Source organism: Arvicanthis niloticus, chromosome 4 (genome assembly GCF_011762505.2).
Source record: "Arvicanthis niloticus isolate mArvNil1 chromosome 4, mArvNil1.pat.X, whole genome shotgun sequence".
In the NCBI taxonomy this organism is placed as follows: Eukaryota; Metazoa; Chordata; class Mammalia; order Rodentia; family Muridae; genus Arvicanthis; species Arvicanthis niloticus.
Window position 1 is genome coordinate 132329886 of NC_047661.1, and position 20844 is coordinate 132350729.

The window sequence follows — 20844 nt, forward strand, 5'->3', positions numbered from 1 at the left end:
ATTGTATATGACTAACACACCAGAAGAAGCAAACTTAAAAGCATTAAAAAGAAATGAAGCTACCAGAGACCGGAAAGCCATTCAGACCTGTTGTGCATGTGTCCACTCCTTTGAAAAAGATGATCAGATGATCAGTGATGGAGCAGTGCCTTCTTAAAACTTTTTTCTTTTATTTGCTGTTGTTGTTGAAACATTTTTTCTGTTATTCTCAACACTAAATGTGCTAAACCTTCAAGTTTTGATTGTAAAGCTTCTAATATGTGATCTAATATGTAATAGGTAATATTAATACCTACTGTAGATACTTTCCATGCACCTCTCTCTACTGAAGTCTGAATCCAAATTACTAGATAAGTGTCTCCTTATTAGATGCTGTCTATATCTCACAGGAAAAGAAAGCAATTTTGTGTGCCTGGCTCTCACCCCACTGGCTCTTTGTGACTCAAAGTGTCTTCTGCATATTTATGTTTGAGCGGTTATAGCGCCCTCTACCTGCTTATTCTGTGTGACACTGAACCTTTCAGCTTTTAGGACTAACCTTTGTGTCTTTATGTTTGACTGGTTGTAGCGCCCTCTGCCTGCTCATTCTGTATAGCGCCCTCTAACTGCTCACTCTGTGTGACTTTGAACCTTTCATTTTTCAGGACTAACTAGCATTGGGTCTTGATTATGGCTTCTCAGACTTAACTTCTTTAAATTGTATTGCTGTTGACAAAACAATCCAGGCTGTCAGGAGCTCTGGTAGAGATAATCAAAATTGATTCTAGAATGGATGGATGGATAGATGGATGGATGGGTAGATTGACGGGTGAGTGGACAGATGAATAGATATATGAGTAGGTGGGTAGGAAGATGAATTATTGCATAGTTAGGTTGATGTAGATTACATCCATAACACTGATGTTTTCTGATTCTCCTCTACTGGGAAAGTCCCCCCCCTCCCCCCCCAGCTCTGGAAACTTTCTTTTTTTTTTTTTTTTTTTTTTTGTACAGAAAACAGCACTGTTCTTCCAGAGGTCCGGAGTTCAATTCCCAGCAACCACATGGTGGCTCACAACCATCTGTAATGGGATCTGATCTCTTCTGGTGTGTCTGAAGAGAGCAACAGGGTACCTACATAAATAAAATAATTAAGTCTTTAAAAAATGTACAGAAAACAGATGATAGAGTTTCACTTAATGTATTTACAAAATTTAAATTTCATTTATTGTCCCATTTCTCTTATATAATATCTTTTAAAATGTCCTCATTTTTAAGACTGTCCCTTATCTATCCTGAACACATCTTCATTGCCTCCTGAAAGCATTTCAAGCCTGTGACATGTGCATTCATCTGGCTTTCATCCCCACAGGTGTTAGGGTCCTAGGTCCTTGCTTCTCCCTCTCCATCCTGTGCAGACATATTGCAATCACACAACTACATCTCCTATTTTCTTCCATTCATCTGTGCTCCTTTTGGTCTCTCACACTTACTCACCCACCTGCCATTCTGTTAATGATTCCTACCTACAGTCAGCCACGTTACCTGCCTCATTCTCTAGTGGGTTTTCTCATTCTGATGAGGTGATACATGAGCCACCTTCCTGGTGCTCATCAACCCTGGAACATCTTAGGATGCTATGGTGATCCGTGGAACATTTTGCTGAGGCTCCTTTAAGATTGCCAGTGTATTTGAAGCAAAACGTGTTCATGTTTCTTTTAATGTTTTGGTTTGTTTACATAGACCTCAAAGGGAAATCACTTATGGGAATCGAAGTGGGAGGTGATTTAGAAAGCACTGCCAGTCATCTGAAACATTTCTGCTCCTCTGTAAGATTAGAAAAGTACATTTGATTTACCGTTTCCTCTGTTTAAATACAAAGATGGAGCTTGAGGATCTCCGCCCACATATCCACACCGTGATGACCAAACCCATCTCACCAGGGCCACACAGCATCTGTTGGATAATGATGACTTTCGGCCATCGCTAAAGATGGCAGGCAAATGTTTTCCATTATGAGTAGGGCAATTTGGCATTTGGCAAAATCAAAAGTATAATCTGCCAAAACCCAGTTTCCTTTCATTATTGGACTAGTGTGTATTTCAAAGGAAAATTTTATCCATTCATTTATTTATAACTTTATAAAATGCCACTTTAAAATCTATTAGGTATCCATAAAGTCTGCATTTTATAGCCTATCCCCCTTCCATGATTGATACACATAAAAGGGACACAAGCCTTGAAAGTACTGGACACAATTGATCTGAAATATTGAACTCATAAAGATTATTAACTAATGATTAAAAAGAGAAGAAAATATGGTAGTTTCTTCCAAGGGCTCATGATCACAGAGGCCAATTGGAGACAGAGAAAAAGATGAATGTGTCTAAACAGTTCAGCACCCATGGAACCCTTAGAATTAGGACAGAATCATGAATGAAGGAGCCCAGGAGGTAAGTAAACTGAGAAACAATAGGCCTGAATCGATCCATCAGAGACCATCGTGGGTGTAGTAACAGAATCTGACGGTGGCTGTATTCCTAATGTCATTTTACACTGAAGTTCCTGCTTAACCAACTTGCCAGGCTGCTCAAAATAACGCCCTGTGAAAGCTAAGAAAAGTGGATACAGTACATTTCGATTCTCATAAAGGATTCTGACAGCTTCCTGGGAGAGATTAATGGCCAAGGTAGAGAACTGTTGAGAATACAGTATGGGGCACTTTACATGGGAAACCAATTCAACAATAAAACGGCATCTGAGGATAAGAATATTTCAGTAGAAAAGAATTTCAATTTAAACGATGATGTTTTGCAGTTTTTGGTTTTTTTAATCCTCCAGTATCTATTGTTCTTCCCTAGTTTATCACGTATGTGCCTTTGCACAGTTAATTACACTGCTCAGATAGGTGCTAAACTAACTATAAATTATGCTGAAGTGATTATGTGCATGTTCAGCAAGGAAAAGTGGGTGGATGTGAAGGCTATGAGTGACAAACTTGCCTTTTCCTTATGAATGAATAAACCCTGACCCTGAGGTAGAATCAGTGAAGGACAAAAACATAAGAATATTCTGCCAAGGTGCAGTTGAAAACAATAACAATATCGCATTGTCTGAATTGAATATAGATCCCAGTGGATGAGGTTTAAACAGCTGAAGTATAGACACTTGCAGCTCAGGCTGCAGTACCTCCGTCTGTTGTATTTTAATTTTCAGAAACGCAACTTCGAACTCAGGCTTGTCTTGGAACGGTGTGAATATACGGCCACGGTGTTTTTCACTCAGTGCTCTCGGGCGTGGGTTTGGTCTGTGGGCAGACATGAGGATGATTCCCAGACATGGCTCTTTTCCCACCTGTGTAGGCAGAAACAAAATCCTAAAACAAGAAAATCCTGAGGCAAATATGCGGACAGCAAAGAAGAAGGAAAAGTAGCTACTGTGCACTGAGCACCGTGCTCTCAGATATCCACAGCCTCCAAAGGAGAGTTTAGTCTTACATTGCACAACCGACCTGGAAGTCCACCTGTGAGGCGGCTTATGCTCCCACATGCTGCTACTCGGGCATTTTTCATAAAACCCCTGTAGCGGAAACAGTTGAGTCACAGACACTCGTGCCAGACAAAAGGATTGAAATACAAGAGAGAAGACTTATGACACTGGTATTAAAATGGTAAATACTGGAGGCTGTAGGACATTTTATACTAGGGGTTATTTTAGCAAGAATCCCTTACAGATTCAGTGGAGCCTTCAGCTGGAAGACCAGCGGCCATGATGCACAGACACCAACCACAGAACTGTTACTGCATCGCTCTTAGGAGGTGGAAGACAGGAGGAGCATCACGACAGGACCACCCATTGCAGAGATTAACTTACAAAACCAGTTTTCCTCCCAGTTTCCAGTCACGAACACAAAATCTAGGAAGATTTGATTCTGAGCCCTTTTTTGCATAAGCAAAATTCAGGAGTTGTTTCCCCCCCACCCCATGTATCCAGATAAATGTCCTTATTAATAGGAACATTATTAACTTCTTAAAGTGCAAATATATTTAATAAAAATTTACCATGATATATGTGCTTTGATCAGTTATTTACTATTAATAATAAGGCATTCATTTTACTTGCAGTATTGTCTTAGTTTTTTTTTTTTGATCACAGAGTTATTTTCACACTGACTTATGTGTTTAATTTTAGAGCCGAGAAGATAGACATCAATAAAAGATGTTAAATAGCAAAAAATTAAATTAGGAGTAAGTTATGTACTAAAAATGGAAGTCACTTCAGTTTGAGGCAAAAAAAAAAAAAAAACCATCTAACATTTCCTTTGGAAGTAAGAATTATCTATATACTTTATAAAATAAGTGTTAAATAAACACCAAATCACTGTTATTCAGACTGCTTTGGATTCACTTAAAGTAAGAAAAAAAATTTAAATGGATATATTTATAGTAATATGGAGTTATAGGTTTTGAAAGGTTTGAAAACATTGCAGTATGAGGTGGACATTCCAGACATCAAGTTCATGAGTGTACACAGTTCTCACACTAATGTCTTATCATATTTTGTTATGGGTTATAGAGTAATGTTTGTCTTGTTTTGAAACCTAATGTTTGATAGTAAGGTGATATAGCCATATTCAATTGTACTCACGCGCACACCTGGCTCAGTCCTGATATATTATAGTGACTAACTTAGTCTGAATGACAGCAGTCAAGAAGAGATACTTAGCCAGCCCATGGCCCAGGTGAGAACACTGAGGAAAAGTAGCTTCTATAAAACAGTTTGCCTCTGTCAAAAAATAATATCTAATCAAATTCAAATTTGAGATTGTGTTCAACATTATGTTTTAATTTGGGATGGGATATAATCAGTTTAAAATTGTTTCCAGGAAGCCCATTCAGATAATAAAAACACACAACCACTTTTCCCTCTGTGTGGTACCCCCTGGTTTATATTTTAAGACATAGCTCATATTGAGTTATGGCTTATTTAATTTTCTTTAGAGAACAGATAGATATGGATTAATGGTCCTTTAGTTGGCAGTTACAAGGCTGGCTTTAATCATTCATGCTGTGAGTCATTGTTGTTTATAAAATGAAATCTGTACTCAAAATACTTTTTACTAAAAAAAATTATAGGTAACAGAAAAAGGAATTCATTTCGTTATTCCAACATTAGTATTCACAGATACTGAAAAGTAGTGTTTTCTTTGGGGCATGTAGAGTCTGACTGTACATGCTCTGCAAGCTGCTTGTTTTATTGGCCTTGTGTATATGCAATGACAACCCATCTAATGGTTTAAATGCAAAGGCAGCTGATGCAGTGAGAGAAGCTACTGCATGTGCTCCTGCTTTTGCTACTTGCACCGGGAGTGAGGTCCACACAGACTGCAGAAACAGCAAGGCTTCCCTGCAACCCAGAACTGTAGATCTGTCCCCTGGATTTCCACCTTCACCGCCGGCCCCTGATAGGATAGATCCTCCTGCAGGCATCTGAATGTAGCATGCATCCACATTATAGCTCCTGAGGTGTAAGTCCAACTTCTTGCGGAAGCATCTGCCATGGAGACAGCAAAGCAGACAGAAATCCCCACAGCGGTTTGGAGCACCTGCTAGTTAGCAAAAGACTTGACACGCTTCCAGATTTGGGTATTTCACGTTTGAGTCCATGTGGGGAGAAAAGCAAGCTGAGTTCAAAATTTAAAGTGTAGAAATGACAGGAGTGTCTGATGTGAGACATGTTTAAAGCCATCAGAACAGGGAGCCTAGAGTGGGCTTCTCTGGCATGCAAGACCTCCTCTCCTAAATAATTCCCTGTGCCTGTGCACACAGATCTGAGGTCTGTGGTGCTGATAACCGCTTCTCAAGGTGTTTTCAAGTGTGGAGAAAGATACTATGCAAGGCCTTTATTGTATGTCTTCTCCCTCAGTTGCCATTCACTTGAGGAGATACATCCTTGTTATCAGGACACGATGCTTTCTTAGATAACATGAAAAAGAATGAATGCATTTGCTCATTGAGAATTTCCTGGTTACTTCACTCAGAGTATTTAAGGTGTGCTTTACATCACTCAGTTGTTTAGCTTAAGAGAAGTTAAATGTTGTGTGAATTATTTGCAAGTAATGCATGGTGATCCCTAAATATGTGGCAGTATTACTTATAAATACAGACAAATGAAGGCAAACTATGTTAACATGTGTTATTACATAAGCACGTAGGATAATTCTAGGTGAACATAGAGAGGATATTTGGAAATTTGGTTTAATCCAGAACAAAGCCTCAGTGATCCTATAAATAATGAAAATTCTGAAGCACTGTAACACAGTACTCTACTAAAAAATACCTGTAAGTGTTGCTGCCCGAGCTGCCCCGAGTTTGGGGGCCAAAAATGTTGGGGACCGCTCTATCAATGTTGGAACCCGCACTGCCAAAAAAGACTTGGGGGCTAAATTGTTAGAGCCTGCACTGCCCCAAACTGTTTCAGTCTGCTGGTTGGGGTTCAGCAAGAGAGAGTGAAGACGGACAGAAAGAATGGAGACCAGACAGTGTGATTCAATCCTGTTTATTCTTCAGTCTCTCTTCCTAGTCCAAGTCCCAAGTCTTGAGTTCCTAATCCCTAGTTCCAAGTTCTTCTTCCAAGTTCCAAGTGCCTAATACCTAATAATAATTTCTTCTATCTCCATCTCACCTTTTATAAGTCTTCTAAGCCACGCCTTTAAGTTACGCCTTAAGTCATGCCCTTAGGCCTTGTCTCTAAATCTGATCTCTAAGTCACGCCCTTAAGTCACACACCTTTAAGTCTCACACTCCCAAGGGAAAATCCTGAGTATCTAAGACAAGATGTTATCAGAGTGTGCTCAGCTGTTGTAGGCTATTGTAATCAAGTCTCTTGTATGGGTAGATGGCTCAAGATGGCTGCAAAGGTGATAGCCGCCTTTTGTCGGCTCCCCACATGTAAGCAGATTCAACAATTAAATTGTACATTTTAATGACACATAAGATTATAAACCTGTTATCATTTATTAAAGTTAACTTCTGGAATGATTGAGATACAGATTTCTGAATAAAGCAGAATCTAGAAAAATTTGGAACACTTTATTTTAGTCGTGTTTTCCTATAATGCACACAATACAGAAAACACTTCGGATGTTTGGAAAATTGTTCTTGCTTATAGATTATGGCTTTCTTTTTAAAATTTTTTTTTATTTATTTACATTCCAGTCATTGCCCCCACTCCCAGTCCCCCACCTCCCATAGTTCCTCACTTCATTGCTCTTCCCCTTACCTCTGAGAGGGTGCATCCCCTCCCTCACTGGGCCTCCATCTTCCCAGGGGCCTCAGGTCTCTTGAGGATTAAGTGCAACTTCTCCCACTGAGGCCACACCAGGCAGACCTCAGCTATACATGTGCCAGGGGCCTTGGGCCTGCCTGTGTATGCTCCTCGTTGGTGGCTCAGTCTCTGGGAACTCCCTATGGTCTGGAGGTCTGGGCTAGTTGAGACTCCTGGTCTTCCTATGGGGTCGCTATCCCCTTCAACTTCTTCAATCTTTTCCCCAATTCAACCATAGGGGTCCCCGACTTCAGTCCAATGGTTGAGTGTAAGTATCTGCATCTTCATCAGTCAGGTATGGCCTCTCAGAGGACATCCATGCCAAGCTCTCTTCTGTAAGCATATTATAGCATCAGTAATAGTGTCAGGCCTTGGTGTACCCTCATGAGATGGATCCCAAGTTGGGCCAGTCATTTGACTTCCTTTCTTTCAGTCTCTTCTCCATTTTTGTCCCTGTAATTCTTTTAGACAGGAACAATTCTGGGGGTTAGTAACCCAGTCCCTTCACTTGAGGCCCTGTCTATCTACTGAAGGTAGTCTCTTTGAGTTCCCTCTCCCCAGTGTTGGGCATTTTGGCTAAGATCAGCCCCAATGAGTCCTGAGAGTCTCCCACCTCCCTGGGCTCTGGTTCTTTCTAGAGGATCCTCCAACCTACCACACCCCCAACCCCAGGCTGTTTATTTCCATTCATTCTTCTGGCCCTCTGGGCTTCTTCCCTGCCCCCACCCCCACCCCATGAGTGGGCAGGATTAACATAGTGAAAATGGCCATCTTACCAAAAGCAGTCTACAGATTCAATGCAATCCCCATCAAAATTCCAACACAAGTCTTCACAGATATGGAAAGAGAAATTCTCAACTTCATTTGTAAAAAAAAAAAAAAAAAAAAAAAAACTCAGGATAGCAAAAACAATTCTCAGCAATAAAAGAACTCAGGGAAATCACCATCCCTGACTTCAAACTCTACTTCAAAGCAATAGTGTTAAAAAACCACATGGTATTTGTACAGAGACAGATAGGTTGATCAATGGAATAGAATAGAAGAACCCAAAGTAAAACCACACACCTATGGACACTTGATCTTTAACAAAGAAGCCAAAAAACATACAGTGGAAAAAAGAAAACATCTTCAATAAATGGTGCTGGTCTAACTTAAAGTCTGTATGTAAGAGAATTTATCACCTTGCACAAAGACCAAGTTCAAATGGATCAAGAACCTCAACATAAAACCAGATACACTGAATCTAATAGAAGAGAAAGAGTATGGCCTTCAATTCTTCGTCCATTTATACTTAAAAGATTATCACAAAGAATAACTTGAATAAAACATATACAATATAGATTTTTCCTTCACAGAACAAGAAATCAATATTATTTGTGTTAGTAATTTTTTTATACTATGGGAGAAGCAAATACATCACTAACGTGGTATAATTTCCACGAACAGTAAGTGTGCAGATCCCATCAATAATACTGAGCCCAGGGCGGGAGGCTTAATATGCATGTGTTGTGTTAATGACACTTTTATCTATTACAGATTTCCATATGCATGCCATCTAGAAATTATTCCTTTTCTCTGTGACTATTTTTCTCATTGTGAATGGTCATAGTGGTAACGTTTAGCCATACCTACAAACCTCAAAGACTTGTCAGGTCTGAATGGAAAGATACATAATGTGCTTAGAAAAATACTTGTGACCTGATAATGCCTGAGAAAGTTGCCGTGAGGATTGTATAGGGTTTTGTAAAATTTGATATACCTTTGAAAATTCTCTGACACATTTAGACTTTGTGATACAAACACATGGAGATGTTCATTTGGCAGGCATTCTGTGATATGAAGAGAACAGTGTGGTTAACTGGTATACCCTTTCACTACACAGTTATTCTCAAGTAGCTTAGATTGGAAGTGGGTGTATTTTTTTTCTTCCTTTCCTCTTATTAATCAAAACATTGTGAAGAAGCTGACCTGTCTTTACAGAGCTTATCAGCCTTCCTCCATGGCAACATATGATGGGATGCCTCAACATGACAAGGTTCTTCTTTCCCAGCCACAGGCCTTTTTTTCTTAGCAGAAGTTTAGACAGGAATAGGAATATATTAAGCTAATTTCCACTGAGCTCCCCAATTTCTGCCTTCAGGATTTGATCCCCACAGGGGCAGTATTTTCAGCAGAATCTGTTAGAATTTCTACACAAGTGGGAACAGCTAGGACTTCATACCCAGCTAACCCAGAGCTTCTCATCTTAACATCAGTTGCAAGGAAACTTCTTGAAAGAGTTCAGAGGAGCCAAGTATTACTCAGCCTGGATTTGTGAGATTAACAGCTGAGGCAAAGTGGAATATGTCATGCTCGTGTTTTGTACATTTTCCAATATCCAGATGTTTGTCACCATGAATATGAAAAACACTGACTGACTGGTAATGTAAGCCTCTGAATGGTATTTGGTGTGGTACTAACACAGCTTGTGCTGATGAGTGTATTTTGGGGGCTTCTTTCTTCATTTCTCTACAAAGCCAGTAGTCTAGCACATTTTCTTTTAAATGGAAAAAGACATTTTTTTCTAGAAAGACATATCATACTTAATAAAATACATGTTCAGTCCAGAACATTGTATTTGGAATATTTGTCTATTCTTCAAAGGGATCCTGAGAATACAGTCCAGAGATGTAAAACCATGAGGTTTTGGTTAGAGAATAGGTGTCACTTGCTCTGGTTACTGCACTTAGCATTCACACTTGGTCAGAGAATAGGTGTTACCTCACCCCGTTACTATTCCAACATCCTCACATTACCAGTCCCTTCCTTTATATGCATATCCCTGCAGAATGAACCAGAACTGTCCACAATGCCACAGGCTATGTCACTGTGGCTCATGGTTCATTGGTTCAGGTCACAAGCTGTCTGTCTCTTTCTTTCCACACTTGTGAAGAAAAGTAGCACTTGACTCACTCATCTGATGATGTAAAGTGTCTGGAACATTCCACACAGCATCTCTTGGCTTGGAAAGCTCCTCAAGTCAAATGATACTGCTGTGACTTGCTTCAGATCCTTCAGTATGTGATCAGCTTAGACAAGTGGTTCTCAACCTATGGGTCATGACCCTCTTTCGGGGTCCTGTATCAGATATTTACAGTATAGTTCATAACAGTAGCAAAACTACAGTCATAAAGTAGCAACAAAATAATTTTGTGGTTGGGGGGGTCACCACAACATGAGGAACTAACTATATTTAAGGGTCGTAGCATTAAGAAGGTTAAGAGCCGATGGCTTAGACTTTCCCCTGCTTTCTCCCCATGTCTGCCCATCACACCTCTCTCTATTTTGTCAAATAAACCACATGTCCAATGAGGATTCTGGAATAAGTGGTGCATGATATAGTCAATATGTACCTTAAGCAATTTAGTGATAACACTAGTAAAATATGGTACTAGAATGCTAGGGGGAAAAACTTCCTGTGACACAAATAACTTCTGCCATCTCCCTGAGGCAGGTGCTCCTGGCTAGCTGAGAACAGCCACAGAGGAACAGTAAACACAGCAGGCAAGGTCAGAAATACCTCAGTACCCAGGCTGAGCTAGAGACCACTGGGAATCATGGCTTTCTTTAGAGAAGCAGGAGGTCTTGACTTGACCTGATTTAAATGTTAGAGTTTCCCCCTGTCTTGTCTGCAGAGGGGATCTGGCTGCAGGTGTGGACAGGGACACATAATCAGAATATTTCCCACTTCCTTTTCTGGGAAACTAGGGATGGGCTATGTCGTTTGCATTGTAAATCCTATATAGAACAGGTTTTATGGAGATTTTTACTTGTTGACCCTAAGAGTCATAAAACAAAAGATTTTGCTTATTGAAGGTCAGAAGAATAAGTATGTTATCATAGTCTCTAAGCTGGCTCTCACTTTCACTCCACCATAACTGGTGTGCTTCCACTCTGTAATGAGTTTCTAACACATCGGCTAACTCCGTATGTTGTAAAGGAAAATGTTTTCATGGAAGGACAACACAGGGAAGAACGACCAGGAAAGCCAGAACTATCATTATTCTCAAAGACTATATATACTAATGCTAAATATAATAAAACATACACACACACACAAGTGTGAGTGTGCATTTGGCCTATTTAATGCATTTTGCACAGTCATTGCCTTAGCTTCAAAGCTATATGCATTCGTTGTCCACATGCTGTGACTTTAGAAACCCCCATGACATGTCTAAGCCTGATTACCAGTCCATTTGTAAAATTCCATATACAGTAGTTTTAGTTGCTACAGTCTGTTAGTTGTTATCGAGAAGAAAGGTTTTGGAATGGAAGGAACTGTTCAAAAGTCATATATTTGTCTGACTCTCATTTTCCTGAACACGTGTCCTGAACTGTTTTCATTTGGAGCCAGTGACAGCAATGGACTGTTGTTCTCCCAGCCAAGGACTCTACAACAGAATATATTTCTCTGTTTTCCTTGGCAAAGGTCCGTCTGTTTCTTCATGGTGGCCTCTGCTACACCAGAACAACAGATGAAGTTTAGGGCTGGATGTGCCAGCTACTCCAGGAAGTCCTCTTGATCAGTCAGAGGCAAGGAATGCTTTGCCTGTCTCTAGAGAAAGGGAGCTGCCCAGCAGAGTCTCCAAATCAGACTTCCATGGCAAAATACCCATTCCTAATTAATTTTCTGCTTTCTTTAGAATAAACAGGTTAAGCAATCGGTCACATTCGGTAAATAAGAAATTACTCGGAGTAACATCTGCAACATTCTAATCATCTTTTCACTTCTGAAACCATCTTGAAAAGTTTTTGATCTACATTGCATCATCAGATGTGTATTTTAAAAAAAAAAAGTCCTGATTGCAAATGCAGTCCTGCCACCCACCCATCAATGGAGTGTCTTGGGGAAGTCATTTAACCTACACATCTTGATTTATTTTCTAGGGACAAAGGGTATAGCAAGCTTTAGCCTCCGGGGCCATGTTAAGCACCCTACTATGTAAATACAGTAATGCAGTCACACAAACATCACTGATAGACCCACATATTAAATGTATAGAGTTCAACATGACACCAGCATGGATACGATCTTGTTTAATGAGAAAACCATCACCTCTATCTTCTTTCTGTATATTATTAAGAATTAATAACACACTGCAATTGTTGAATTATAGCATTAAGGGGGTTTTATTTTCTTCACCGAATACATAAGGAAAAGCTTTTCAATTAAAAATGACCTTTACAGCCTCTACAGCTTTGGACTCTGCACATGGGGAAGCTGACTGCAAATTGGATTCTTCCTGAACCTTGTTCCTTGTTCACCCCCTGATTAGTTTCATAAACGTGGTAGTGGCTGCCGGTTGCCTTCAACTTGCAATTTTGTAGCAATCTCAGATTCTGTGTTCAATTCCCCCAAGGCGTTCTGTGGAAATGCTGTCAGACTGTTCAGATGTACGAGTTCTCCCTCTCTAGCCGTGCTTTGTACTCATTTAAGAAAACTAGCCTTTAATTTGTAACCGAACATTTAAAAAAATAGAAGGTTGCATTTGAGGCCTCAGCAAAAATCACTGGCATGTGATCCAGGCCTTCTGCGTCTGGCTCATCCTGCTGCCTTCTATTGAACATAGGACTGTGTTTCTGAATTCTGTTCTAGAATGACTTTGCATTTTTCTTCAGATTTCACCTTATGGTGCACTAACTCACCAAGCCTGCTGTCTTCGGTCTCCATCATCTGGTTGTTCGTCTCTCCTACACCATACATCTTGTTCATTTCTGGTTCAGTACATCTGGCTCTCTAACCCTAAGACCCACAGGGTGGTATCTGTAGTACCATTTACACCCCTCTGAACTTCTCAGATGGCTCATCTTCCAGCCTCGACACCCTCTCTGGGCCTGAGAACCGTGGGTTTCTCATGCACCTGTGTCTGATTTCATTGATTCATCCTCTCCTTTGTACACTCACAACAAACTGCTTGTCTGTCGCTGTCACTAGACAGCAGCTTATCAAGAACAAGAATCACATACATCCCCAGCCATAAATAGGGGTGTTGTAGCAGTCTGTCAATAAATGAATGTCTCATTGGAAAAAAATAAACCTAGTAGATACTGTATTGAAAAGACAACACAGCTCTGCCACCAAAGGTCTAATATCAGCCTTACACTGATGACAGCAGTGGTTTGGTAAAAAAAAAATGGCTTATACTTTGTAAATTTTAGATCAACATTCATTTTCACAAGGCTGATATTTGCCAGGTTTTCTTAGAATTATTAGCTATGTGGTACTCTTATGCTTAATATAGCTGGTACATTTTATCCAGAGCTAGACCAGCTCAAAGATGACTCTCTGAGAACTCTTCTACTTCCTAAAGTGTCAAAGAAATGTGATGATTTCATGTAGAAAAACTTTGTGTGGCCTTTATATATATTTAGTAGTCATTATATAAACAGAGAGAATGTCAAGAGAGTTTGGCTTTGAATTGAAGCACAGGTATACACACAGAACAAAGATGCTGTTATTCATTCTCATTTTGATTAACAGTCTATCATTTTTTCCTTCCCTCCCTCCTTCTCTTCCTCCCTTCCTACATCCCTCCCTCAATGTCTAGGTGTTACTTGGAAGATGGAGCATCAAAGGGTGCCTGGCTCAACAGGTCAAGTATCATTTTTGCTGGAGCTGACAAGTGGTCAGTGGACCCTCGAGTTTCCATCTCCACGTTGAATAAAAGAGACTACAGCCTCCAGATACAGAATGTCGATGTGACAGATGATGGCCCATACACCTGTTCTGTGCAGACCCAACACACACCTCGGACGATGCAGGTTCATCTCACTGTGCAAGGTGAGTGTTTCCTGGCGAGCTCCTTGAGAGGGATGGTCTTAGAATGAAATACAGAGACAGTAAAAGACACATGTTCCAGAAGGGCTACCTTGTGGAATTTCCATGTGAAATATTTAACACTGGTATTGAGTTGACTCAGAAGCAGCTACTAGTATTCAAGAATGTGTTGTCATTATCCTGTGAATTATCTTCTAGGTTCCATTAAAGGGTAATGCCGATTTAAATCCAGGAATCCCCACTTACTAGAACAGGCAACGGCCATTAACACCGCATTATGATTTTTTGTATATGATATATTTCGTATCTTCCCTTGAGTCATCTCTGAAATAAATCTTGGCGAATCCATAATTGATACATTAAAATAAGTACTTAAAAACCCAGAGCAGATATGTTGAAAAGTAAAAGGGTTGTGAATTGTGAGTGGTAACTCTGAAAGCCTCCTCCCCAACCTCCCTGCATATTTTTCTCTCCTCTCCCATTTGAGTGAAAATGCAAAGTGTAACCTTCTAGAATAACTCAAGTTAAGTATAAATACAGTATAATTGGAAAGCTCTTCACAGTGCCTTATGTCTGACTGAGCTTCAGCTGATAACCATGCTAGTCAGCTAATAATCTGTAAAAAACACTGTTGTCCCACTTTCATACTTAGCAGTAAGAGCCCCAGGTTCTGCCAATGCAAGTACCCTTCAAGAAAACAGATGACTTTAATCTGGGGAGGATAAAAAATATGTATTTTGTATTTTACATGATGCACTTGTCCTATAAATTTATGTGTTGTCTGCATGAAAATGTTTTGCTCTCTGGATTTCAAAACAATGCTGTGGTAATCACTAGCAAAATTAATAACAAAATGGATGATGGCATGTCCCACCCTGGGGCTTGTTGCCTGGTAAAGTTGAACAGGAGACTCGGTGTTGCTTTCTTCACAAATCTCCCTCTGTAAGTCAAGGATGGATCTGTATTTGGTTTATGGGTTAATGCCTCAACACAGTGTTCGACTATACCATTTGTAAATGACCTATATTCCCTCATGTACCATAAGAATCTTAGTGCAAACAAAACTTTAATTGCTATTAAATATTTCCATTGTGATGAGGTTAAAATTCTTAGTTGTACAATTTGTTTTAAGGAGACAGTTAATAATGGAAACCAAATCACTAGATTGTAGATTGTTGTCTTCTGTAATGATACTGGTCTTCAAAGTCAAGTTTTCACAAAATTCTACCTGGTTTTGTGAGATGGGTGTCTTAGGCAGGTAGTCAGTGTCCTAACAATTGCTTTACTACTGACATAGATCTACAGCACAGAGTCCATCTTTTCATGGAGATTATAAAAAACAATCCTGAGAGTAGGGTTTGGTCTGAGTTCAAAGTGCATACAAAATTACAAAGCACAGACTCATCTCGTCTCTGGACTCTTTCTAATTTCTCCTCTTCTCTGGCTTTCTATCAGAATTTCCAGGGGAAAAAAAGTATAGCAAGCTCTTTTTTATTCTGAGAGGAAATATTTGGATGACAATGTATGAACCAGTCATGATGTGACATTGGCTTATTCTTTGCAACCTGTAGGTTTCCATTGCTATATTTCTCAATACATCTCAATGTATCCCAAATTCATTTTCTCTGCCCTGTGTCACAGTCGTGTGTGTAAACTGGACAATGGGATGCACGCCCTGTCCTAGCACCTATTTATATCCACCAGTGTTTATGTTCAAAATTTTACTCTAGAGGCTATATTACACCATTAAGCACTTTTAAAGTGATTGTACGCCTTCTCAGATAGTGCTAGTTTTTGAAGGTCATTTGAAGTTCATGAACCTCTGAGCAGTGAAGAACTTGCTTCCTGAATACTTGATGGTATGGTATGTTTTGTTCCTTTAGAAATAGAAAATCCATGCAACTGTTTTGAAAGTATGTCATGAGATCAAATTAAAAGCTAATAATTTTACAGTATTTATGAACATAATTACTTATTATAAGTTGATTGGCATGTGGAATATTTTCCAATTACATTAATAAAGCTCATGGAATACATTAATAGGCTTGTCAGTCAACTCAAGAACTAAATAAATGCCATAAAATGTTAATCCTACTTAAGTTACGTTTCTTCTCAATGAGCAAAAGAAAGTAGATGTACATAGACACTCTGGCTTATCTGGATAATTTAGAAGAATGTGCTCTTTGCCAAGTGATTTGCCAGTCCTTCACTCACCAAGATATACTAAGCAACTGCTGCAAGAATACATGCATTGTGTCTGTCATGCATCTGTCACCCATCTGTCAACAAAGCTTGTTTTCATTGGATAATCTTGTAGTTAGGGGACTTAAATTTTAAAACATTATTTATGAAAGTAGATTAACAAAGAAAGGCTCTTAGACACCACATAGGGGACTTTGTTGGTGCAATTTATTGGTGCCGTTGATGCCTTTAAATTATTTATTTAAACAATTGAACAATAGAGAAGAATGACAAATCAGCATATCTATATTCTAATCTGGAATTTGCCCCAACAAAGTGATAATTGTCTTACTACTAATTTCTAACTTGAAAACCTACTCAAGCCCTTAAAACTCAGGAAATTCAAAGTGTACTATGTCATAGTTGATATTAATATTCTACATTAATGTAGAAAACTTAGCAAATGTGTTCAATAAGGAAATTAATATTTTATTGTTTATCTACAATATGACACTGATAAATTGAAATATCTAACCATGTGGAGTTTCTAACTTGTGAAGCAATGCTAACAAAGAATAAAAGTATGTAGGGATGAAAGACTGGCTTCGAGTCAGAGGTCCCAGTGTTAATGCTAGATAATGGGAAATATGAAATCTAATGGATGCTCATTTGGAAATATGACTTCCCATACTCTACTTTGCTTATTTCAAAATGCCTAAAGGAAGGGATGCCGAGAAGACATAGGTACACAGGAAAGTGAAAACAGGCTCCCAAAGATGGTGGCTTTGTGTTCCCAAAAGAGTCTATGTGGAGAAATATCAGGAGGGTATGGAACCAACAAGGAAAATGGGAGGACTCAGGGACACCCAAGCTAGTGCAACCTATTTAAGGGACTCTTAGCCCTTAGACCTTCCGTATACAGAAGGGACAAAGCTTCCCTTTCTTCTTGTCATGTATTTCACTTCTTTGTGCAAAATAATCAACTCAGCAGTATCCAGTGTGAGCCCTGCCTGTGATCACTTCCCTCTCTGTGACAACATATCTGAAAGAATAACTCATATTGGCTCAGGGTTTCAGAGGTGTCACTCCAGCACAATGGGAAAGATGTGATGCTTCAAGGCAAACCACATAATAGTAGTCAGGAAGGAGAGAAACAAAATAGGGGAGGGACGAGGAAAAATTCACCACCTCAGAATATACTGGAAGACCTTAATTCCCCTAATCAGATTCTACCTCCCATGTTCACAAAGCCCCAATAATGCAATTGTTTTCATCAAGCAATTTATTAGGTCAGTGTCCTTCTGAGATCATCTTCCCAGGAAGCAGCCTCAGAGATGCGTCCACTGCAATGTGCAGACTACTCTGGGCATGTTCAGTCTAATTAAGTAGATAATGAATTGAAGTATCATAAGTCCATTCTGTCAACTTGAGACTCAAATGCATCATTTTCAAATCAAAACATCCCACCCCTTACATCCCCATCCTGATGCCTGTGAGGCAAAGACCACACAGTACAACTTTAAGGATCTTAAAGTTTTAACAGTTCCAACATTTTTCTAATTGTTCAAAATTTGGAGTCTGTGGTGCCTAGTTTTATGTCAACTCGATATAAGCTATAGTGAAGAGAAATAAACCTCAATTGAGAAAATGCCTCAAAAAGATCAGTCTATAAGTAAGTAAGACTGTAGGACATTTTATTAATTAATGATTAATGGATGAGGGCCCAGACCATTGTGGTGGAGACACCCCTGGGCTGGTGATCGGAGGTGCTGTAAGAAATTAGGCTGAGCAAGCCACAATGAGCAAGCCAGTAAGCAGAATTCCCTCATGGCTTCTGCATCAGCTCCTGCCTCCAGGTTCCTGCCCTGACTTCTTCCAATGATATACTGTGATGTGGAACTATAAGAAAAATAAAACCTTTTCTCCCTAACTTGCTTTTGGTCATGGTGTTTCAACATAGCAATAATAATCCTAATTAAGACAGATCCAAAGTTGTCTGTGATACTTAAGGAAAATTCTAAGCTGTGAATCCCTATAAAATACAATGCAATTGTCACAGAGTAGGTATTTCCATTTCAAATGGGCTAAGGAGGAGAACAACAAAGAAGAATTTGTTCAAAGTTAGATTTGGACCCAATAGAGCAAACACTAGCCCTCTTAATTTTATGTCTAGTATCTGATGTACATATGATGTCATAATATGAGCCGCAGTGGACACAGACAGCTCTTGCTCAGAGTCTTTGAGTTGTAGAATATGTGGCTTCTCTTCTAACCATGCACTTGTGTCCTATGGTCATCTTTGAAAGGCATTGCATTTTCAGTGTCTAACTTCCTGAAGTCACCATAGCCATTTATTATTCATCTTGCTTTTATATACATACCTATATTAAAGACCATCTAAATGGGCATAAGCCCTGTCATACATAGATTAGGCTCCCAGATCTTGCTTTGAAATCTGTGTGAAAGCCTCTATGACCCCTACAAGCTATGGCATGTTTCACATTTGTAAAGCCAACATCATGGAGTTAAAGTCAAATGGTTTGCCAATGTGAACATCACCCTAGTCCCAATTGTTTTAAGGCTACATCTGTTTCTGAATACCTGAGTGTTGAACATAGACTAGTCAATGAAAAGCAGCCCCTTGTCAGGAAGGCACTCCAGACAAACTGTATACTCAAGGGAAGACTATCAGGTGAACTGACACCTTTGCACCCTGCAGCCTATAATATATGGAGTCTGCCAGATCTGAGTCATCTTTGTTGTACTCTCAAGAAAAGGACATGGTCCTTCTTAGTGGAACTGATCTTTTTGTCAGCCGTTGGTGCTTTGCACGCAGACTCTAACCATTGGTGCTTTGCACACAGACTCTAACCATTGGTGCTTTGCACACAGACTCTAACCATTGGTGCTTTGCACACAGACTCTAACCACCCGTTTCATTTTCTGAGCACAGTGTCCTTCACTTTGTGTCTGCTTTTTGAACCTAATTGTCAACATGGCTAAAAGAAGAGAGCAGTAGCTATACCAAGTACTAAATTATATTCAATTTCCTATTTTCTGAAATTCTATATTTAAATTTAATCTCATTTAAAAAAATCTTAGGACATGGAAAAAAATTAAACAATTTCTATTCCCTAATGTAACATGAACTTTTTGTCTAGTTCCTAAAGTTTTTACTACTGTCCAAAACCCCATCCAACAAACTTACTTTTTAAAGTCTTTAAACTGGGAATGAGAGTGTCCACAGAAGGTAGAAGCATTAGATCCCATTAAACTGGAGTTACAGGTGGCTGTGAGCTGCCCCATGTGTGCTGGGAACCATATTCAGGTACTCTGCATATTCAGGTACTCCCTACTCAGTGTAGGAAGTCTCCCCGCCACTGGGCTAGCTCGATATCCCGACCTGCTCAAGTCTTCACGGACTTCCCACAGGACTTCCAGCAGTCTGGGTCTAGAGTCTCCCAGAATTGCCGATTATCTCTACCTATAGCATCCTAGCATTAATTCAGTCTCTTTCTCCAAACCCTTTTAAATCCCTCTTACAAAGCAGGCTATACAGCTTTTGAAACACAGCAATGATCCAACTATTAGAAGCAACGCTCCATATTAGTTACTCATCTCTGTGGCAAGAATGAAACTTGAGGGGATGACCTGAGTTTTTGGTTTCAAAGGTTGATTAGTCTGTCACTGTAGGTGTGCTTGGGTAGAGCAAAGGATTTCCCATCATGGAATTCAAGAAACAGAGGAAAGGAATCAAAACAGGGTCCAGGTAGGATGTATCTATATACAGAGCCCTCATGATCTAATCATCTCTAAATGCGTCCTCACAATTGCACCCAGATATATGCTCCACTACTAGCCACCTAGGTGTTTGTCAATCCAGCCAAACCACCCTATAAGATTAACAATGTCTTCTTTCAGGAAGATTTGCTCTAAGTGTCTCCTTGGAAGCACATAACTCTATGTCACAATGACATAAGGCTCTTGTAATGGCTTCTCTAGCTTTTTGGAAGGGAGTCAGCAGACAGCACTCAGGGGTGAGCACTTTTGAGGACAGCTTCCAATTCAGAGTCATCTGGGGCTGCTTAGAAAGCTCAGGAGCCGATGCCTGGTTTAAGGCAGTGGGTACAATACATTTTGCTTGCAGCACACTGTGAGATAAGTATCCTGGCAGTATCAGCTCAGAGCTCCTTCTGAAGTAGCTGGCTGTTGTCCAGTGCACACAGCAGCGATATTTCCTGTTCTCTGAAGTTCAATCTGTGTCCCCATTTTTGTTCCAAGGATCAGGTGCAATGGTCTTCCCTATTAGATACCACTGGACTCTATTTCCTTTTAGAGATTTCTACACAGGAATCTAAAAACTACAGCAACGGTAAGGCTTTGGCTTGGCTGAGACAATGTTTTGAAAATGCCTTTGTAAAGTGGAAAGACAGTAAACTCAAACACCATGTATTATTAACACTTTTATTATGGAAGGGATTTTAAGTGGCTTATAAAGAAGTATTCATTCTTCTAAAACAATCAGAAGAAATATGAGCCAA

At 39.6% G+C, this 20844-nt stretch overlaps 1 protein-coding gene across 1 annotated transcript in view; it reads left to right on the plus strand.

Moving 5' to 3' along the window:
• Negr1 (neuronal growth regulator 1) overlaps nucleotides 1–20844 on the plus strand; it is a 697487-nt gene that overhangs the window by 269567 nt on the left and 407076 nt on the right. The window contains exon 2 of the mRNA XM_034500375.2: nucleotides 13893–14125. Within this exon, the coding sequence (XP_034356266.1) occupies nucleotides 13893–14125 (233 nt within the window). The remainder of the gene's footprint in view (nucleotides 1–13892; nucleotides 14126–20844) is intronic.